Source organism: Austrofundulus limnaeus, unplaced genomic scaffold (assembly GCF_001266775.1).
Source record: "Austrofundulus limnaeus strain Quisiro unplaced genomic scaffold, Austrofundulus_limnaeus-1.0 Scaffold408, whole genome shotgun sequence".
NCBI classification, from domain to species: Eukaryota; Metazoa; Chordata; class Actinopteri; order Cyprinodontiformes; family Rivulidae; genus Austrofundulus; species Austrofundulus limnaeus.
In genome coordinates, this window is record NW_013952810.1 from 377,877 (window position 1) to 385,163 (window position 7,287).

At 40.4% G+C, this 7,287-nt stretch overlaps 1 protein-coding gene across 1 annotated transcript in view; it reads right to left on the reverse strand.

Moving 5' to 3' along the window:
* mtmr7a (myotubularin related protein 7a) overlaps window positions 1–7,287 on the reverse strand; it is a 26,346-nt gene that overhangs the window by 18,034 nt on the left and 1,025 nt on the right. The window contains exons 3-5 of the mRNA XM_014024135.1: window positions 7,042–7,204; window positions 970–1,127; window positions 768–896 (exon numbers count right to left, since the gene is read on the reverse strand). Coding sequence (XP_013879589.1) covers window positions 768–896; window positions 970–1,127; window positions 7,042–7,204 — 450 coding nt within the window. The remainder of the gene's footprint in view (window positions 1–767; window positions 897–969; window positions 1,128–7,041; window positions 7,205–7,287) is intronic.

Here is a 7,287-nt window from a genome sequence, read left to right on the forward strand (position 1 = left end):
AGCCTGGGTCGGATTAGAAAAAATCGGATTTGTCTCGTTCAGACTGTCATCTGTCATATAAAAAATCAGATATGAGTCAGATGGGTCAAAAAAATCGGATTTGGGTCGGATTTGCCTGCAGTGTGAACCAGAGTTTGCACTACCTTTTTATTGTCAAACATAATATTTACCCATCAATTTTTGCATGATAATTGCATTTCATTTTCATTCTGTTTAATATTCAACAAGTTGAACAGATAATCCACCCTAAACCCGCTACTTGGTATCGGTATCGGTGAGTACCCAAACTGAAGTACTCGTACTTGTACTCAGTCTTGAAAAAACTGGTATCGGGACACCCCTATATGTTGGTTTGCCAGGTTTGGGCAGAAAGACAACCTATGCTGTCCTCCACCCAACTGGTACATAGCCATTTGCTAAACAAGCAACATATATTATAGTAATTGTGTCCAGAAGCAATTCCAGTCCTCTTTGGAGAAGAGCTGGAAAAATACCATCTGGACCACAAGCTTTGAATGGGTCAAACATATTAATTGCCTATTTTACTTTGCCTGTTGTAATAATACTTGCAGCACTGTTCCAGTTGTCCTCTGTTGGATTTGAGTTAGCAACTCTGACAGGTTTAATAAAATTGGCCAATCAAAGGAATAAAAAAGATCTAAACTTTCCATGCTGTGGACAAACTCTCAAAGACACCAATATGGCTCTTAAACTGATATTCTGTAGGAAGCATAAAAGAAATTTAAAATAAGTGAACATCAACTTACGTGATTTTTTTTACAGTAGTATGACAGGGCAGGAAATCTGCCTCTGCTTCTGAACTTGGAGCTGCCCACGATGACTGGAGGAGTAGCAGACTCGGGTACAAACAGGTCGGAGGGGTAAGAGTTGCTCACCTATTAAAAAGAACAGGACTCTTAGAGCTCACATGCTAGAATAAAACCACTCAACCGAAGTCAAACTGCTGACCTTGTAGTTTTGGTTGATGGGAGACAGTTTCCACTGAGCGTTGGGAAGCCCCATCCTGCTGTAATCAGCCTTGAAGTCGAAGAAGGCCCATTCCTGTCGTCTGACGTCTTCTTCAGCGTTCGGCTGATAGGAGAAGCAGTACAGCTCCTCATAACGCTCTGCATGGAACATCATCATCATCATCATCATCAGTGCAACGCCTTCACTTTAAATCAGTAAGAGCACCAGGTAGTTCAAAATGTGAAGAAATAAAGTCTGAACTCAACTTTATTTTGAGATTTGAGATATTTTAAGCCTACACTCCTTTAATCTTAAGAGTTTTACATATCAGGATACTAAAGATCAAATCTTCACCAGGTTCTGGAATGATTCAAATCTTACATTAAGTTTACAAAATTACAGAACAAATTCCACCATGTGATTCATTCTTAAACAAAAGCAAAACATAAAGCTTGTGTGCAAACCACTGTGCACCTTGCTGCATCCATTGACTTTAAAATGAAAAGCACCAGACAGGAACTTCATGTCAGACTCTACAGGCCTAGGCAGCAGATTGGTCGAAGGTCATGACAGGAAAAGTAGAAGACGACTTGAACAAGTATGTATCATTTAGAATGGTTGCCAAGGAAATATTATTTTTCTCTAAAAACATTATTACACTTAACAAAAATATAAACGCCCCATGTCAAATACAAGAGTTTTATGAATATTTGTGTTACACAACATATAGAGAAACTCAAAACATATTTTCAGTAACTACTGACTTTCATATCTGCATTGATAACATCGTGGTATGGCCATCTGTAGCAGATGGAAAGTCCTTTGAACATGATAGGGGTCAGGTTGAGGAATTTGATTTTTCAGTATCTTGTGTGTCCGCCAGCTGTGTCTCTCAGAGCAACACATCTTCTTCACATGGAGTTGATCAGATTGTCTATGGTGGCCTGTGGAATGTTTTTCCATTCCTCCTGGAGTGCCACATGAAGCTGACCCATATTGACTGGAACTGGAACACGGTCCAGGACACGCCTATCCAGAACATCCCAAAGATGCTCTATTGGGGATATGTCTGGTGAATATGAAGGCCAATCCAGAACTTCAAAGTCTTCTGTTTGAAGGAATTCCTTGCAGCTACTGCTCTGGTAGACATCCCTGCATCCAACATGCCAATGGCATGCTCCCGCATAACTTTCGACATCATTATGACGTGACAAAATCGACATTTTGGGGTGGCCTTTTATCGACTCCAGTCTAAGGATTGTCCAGCTGTTGATTATTTTGTCTGATCACCCACTGGACATGCCCCACCCATGCAGTGAGTAAAAAAACAACTCACTGAGTAATGCTCACTGACAGCAAGTTTTTTTTAAATTATACACAAATCAAGAGAAATATGACCTTTATACAATAAAATGTCAGCAAATGCTCATTTACTGTTGTCAACTCACCATGGCAACAATATTTGACATGGGGCATTTATATTTTTGTTAAGTGTACATGGTCAAAGTATAGATGTTTACCCATAATGCTCAGGCACCATAATTGGAGAAAACCAAACACAGCATATCAGCACAAACACCTCATCCCAGTGTTCTGGAACAGTGGTGGAGGGGTAGAGGTTTCAAGGGCGGAGCCAGAGGGGTGGGCCTAAATGGTAAATGGCTTGAACTTATATAGCGCCTTATCAAGTCCACTTGGACCCCAAGGTGCTTTACACTGCAGACGTTCACCCATGCACACACACACTGATGGCAGTAAGCTACATTGTAGCCACAGATGCCCTGGGGCACAGTGACAGAGGTGAGGCTGCCATGCACCGGCACCACCGGATAGGGTTGGGCATAATCGTACCGTGTGCAATTAATCGTCAGAAAAACATTAATCGATTATTTTCTGGCACTTGACGATTAATACAATTAATGCCACCAGGCAGAGTCCACTCGGTGCTCCTCTCCGCTTCAATTATAACAAACATTAAAATAAAAGTTCAGTAGTTTATTTATCTATCAATATAATTTGAAATTTGATCTTAAAGCCTGAGGTCTGTAATTTTGACACAGTTTGGAACAGATTTTCAAGAAGAGCAAATCTTTCCCACTAAATTGGTCATGTGACTAGGATGTAAGAGTGTCCAGGGACTCCAGGGAAATAATCGTCAAATTAATCGTTATCGGCTAAATACTACAATTAATCATGATTAATTTTTTGCCAATATTGCCCAACCCTACCACCGGACCCTCTGACCACTATCAGCAGGCAAGGCAGGTGAAGTGTCTTGCCCGAGGACACATAGACTGAAACAGCTGGACGGGGGATTGAACCGGCAACCTTCCGGTTCCAGGACAACTCCCCTAACCACTCCACCACAGCCACTCTAAATGACTGACATGTGGGTGGGAATCTTGGATTTTGTATTTGCATATAAATTTTATTGAAGATTGTTCTAATAATATTGTACTATATACATTTTCAGCTGTGTATGCTTAAAAATGGCTTAATTATAGTCTTTTGTAAAATTAGCATTACTGGTTATCTAAACTTGGGACTAGCAATCAGCATGTGATTATACTTGGGTACTCAACAGCACAGCTGGCTGTGGTGGCCATCTTAAATGTTTGATTAGCATTTAGAACTTGAATGATTTTTTTACCTTTGTCTTAGGGATGCAAGTTATCGATTAATGAGTTAATATGAAGTCGAATGATCTTATCGATCAACTAACGATTAATTGATAAGCGGCCATTTTCCTAAAAACCTGACATTTGTCTTCAATCAAGGGTCTTTCTGTGACATGAAGGGCTAAACAGAAAATTGTGGATTTCTCACACATGACTAAACTTGGACATTTTTACAAAATATAACAAAAGAGGAATCCATTAGGTTGCTAACTGAAAAAAAGGAAAGAAAAAAAAGTAAAACATTTAATCCACCCTGAACAGAGAAATGTAAACCAACATTTAAACACAGGGTAACATTTAAATCTAAAGATTTACTCAAAAAACAAATTATGAACATGACCTGAGACGGGTGAACAATAGAAATGAGTACTGGAACTGTGTTTGTTTACATTCCCTGTGGTTCATGCTGCTGCATGATCTAACTGTTCATTTGATTTGTTCACTGGCCGGGTTATGCCACACAGACGAGATAAACTTCACGTTAATTATATGTTGTGACTAACTTTTTTTGTTTTATTATTTCACACGGAAAAGAAGCTAACGTTAGCTAAAGTTAGCTTACTGTGCTCGCTGTTGTCTTGCTCTCGTCTTTAGCGTCATACCGCTGGATAGTCCGGTACAGCCTTTGGTACTTTTCCATCGAGTTTGGTGTAGTCCATTATTATTGTTGTATCGCAAATAAAACTAAACAAGATTTGCATGTTTAATTATGGAGGCGGCCGGCTCTCTGCTCAGCTCAACAGGGTCGAGATTAGAGTAAGGCCAGGCTGAGAGAGCAGCAGCACCATCTACTGGATGAAGGCAAAACTACACTGAAATAAGGTTCCAGGCCAGGCCAACCAGTCGATCACGATCGACCAATCGATCTTTAGCTGGTTAGCAGTAGCTCACAGAGCAATGGATCACGGAGCTTGTAGAACGCAGCACTGTTTAACATTGCAGCCTTGAACGTGCTCTTGTAGAACGCAACATTTGTTTGTTTAACATTGCAGCCTTCAACGCACTCTTCGCAACGTTTGTTTAACATTGCATTCTTGAACGCGCTCCCCCTCATCCTCCCCATCTTGTAAATGACCAGTCTCGCGAGTTTTAGGTGCTGTGAAACAGCCCTCCGAACATGATCTTGAGGCAGGAAAAAAATGAACGAAAGACAGCTAACAAGCAAATAAAAACTTATTATTTTCACCTGGAGTGGGAAGAGGACTATTATATAATTCGAGCGCTACCTTGGCTTATCCAAAACGGATAATGTGGAACAGCATTTCTTTCAAAACAATGCACAGACACTACGAGGTGGATTTCCCCTCCTAAACCGAGCTCAGAGGAGCTGAAAACAGGCTTTGCAGCACAACATCGATTTTCACTCGCTCCAACACCAAAGCAAAGGTAATGGCTCAACACAAAAAAACGTCTTTCAGCGATGACGAAATTATGAAAGAAGCGTTTGATGCTGCAGACGTGCTTTTCCGTGATTTTAAAAATAAAAGTGAGATTGTGGCTGCTATAAAGACGTGCAGTTGTCCACCTGGATGGATGACATTGTGTCCAAATTCGTGTCCGTGTTTCAGCTGGACTGCTGTTGAAAATGAGGTTTTGACACTGTAAAAATGACATTGGGATTAAATCCAGAACAACAAGTCGCATGGATGGAGAGTTCTGCAGTCTGCTGTCAGAGGAAACGTATCCCACCATCAGAAGAGGCAATTTGAACTTGAGTCTGCTTTCTCTCACATGAAAATCATCAAGTCCAAGAACAGATCCACTGATGATCATCTGGAGACCTGCCTGCGCCTCTCATCCACCTCATCCACCTCATTCTGCCCACCTATGAGACCCTGGCCTCCTCTCAGTGTCAGAAGTCCCACTAAGGTAGACATACATTTTTTTACATTATTTATTTATACATTATTTTTATATAGCTTGCATAAAAAGTTGTCTCCTCTAGACTTGTCACAATGTGTCAGTATGTTGTTTTTTTATTACACTTTAGACCAGACTAGTGTGTTATACACTGACTGGCACCTTTATGATATTTATTTATTTTATGTATTTTGCAGTTTGGGTGTGCCCTTGTTTTCTCTACCTAACGTGGCTGTGTGTGTGTCTTGTCTTATAGGTGGTGAACAGGTGGAACTCTTTGAATGGTCTGGAGCCGGCAGTCTGGACCAGTGAGGGACTGAGCTCTTCAACACCCGCAGATGACAAGCACGCTGCACAGAGATTGAGGTTTGAAATAGTTCTTGGAAATTTGTGAATCTGCACCATCATAAGTCAATTTTGTAATAGTATAAACGAGAGGGTTTTATATTGTGTGCTTTGACTTTGAAAAAAGTTCGAGCATCACTCTTCTGTTTCTCTGTCAGGAGTTAAGTAAGGATTTTATCTTTTCTTTTTTTAGTAGGTAAATATATGGTTAAGTAGATAGCTTTGTTTGACAATACTTTAAATTAAATAAAACTAGCAACACATTACGTTAAGTGAGGAGTAGGGAGACGAAAAATTATGTTTTTTGATACTGAGACTGGACGAGTAGATCTCAGCAAACTGTCGACTTCAAAAGTAGCCCTTGGTTCAAAATAGGTTGGGCATCCCTGGTTTAAATGGATGTTTTCAATTAATCGAATAAAAGAAATTTTAAACTAATAAACCATTATTCAACAATTAATCATAAGTCGATTAACTGTTTGCCTCCCTACTTTGTATGGTTTAAACGGATGTTTTCAATTAATCGAATAAAAGAAATTTTAAACTAATAAACCATTATTCAACAATTAATCGTAAGTCGATTAACCGTTTGCCTCCCTACTTTGTATGTCTAAAAATGGCTGAATAATAAGCTTGACTAGCATTAAGCATGTTTTTGGCTCATTCTTAGCTACACAGAATTTCAGCTCAATATTAAATCAACTGAATTAAAACCATTTGCAATTAACAGTGGTAGCCATGTTGGATTTTCAAATCCAGAGTTCTTTTCTTTGTTTGTATGTGCTCCCCACCCCCTAAAAACACCCTGGCCACCAGTAAAAACCTTGCTCCGCCCCTGGATGCTTTGAGCTGGTTTTGTACCAACACGACCTTGCAGAGTCAACCACAAACTCCTCCAAAGTATTCTAGAGGCATGATGGAACAGAACAATGTTCCCTAATGCAGCAGGGGGAAAAAAGTTTGGAGATTCAGTGTGCTGCAGTGGTCCAGTCAAAGTACAAACAACCTATCTGAAACGCTGTGGTGAATGTCACCTGTTAATAACATAAACAGGGAAGAACCCACTGGTTCCAGCAGACGTTTAAGCACCTTACTTAAATCAGGTCCTGCTGGCTTCAACTCCAAACTTGAGGTTAGATTTGAATAATTTAGAACATTATATAGACCAGATCCCTTTTTATCATCACACCTGGCTGGGAGAGACGCTGCAGAGACAGGTAGACATCGTGGCAGTCTGGATCTCTGGGAATGCTGAAGTGAAGAACCTGGAAGTTCTTACAGCGAACGATCAGAGGACAGCCTGACTCAGTGGAGGCCTGTTTCTCCACACTGCACACCAAACTGTGAAGCACCTGATGGAGACATGCATCAGCACACACGTGAACATACACACACACACACACACACACACACACACACACACACACACACACAC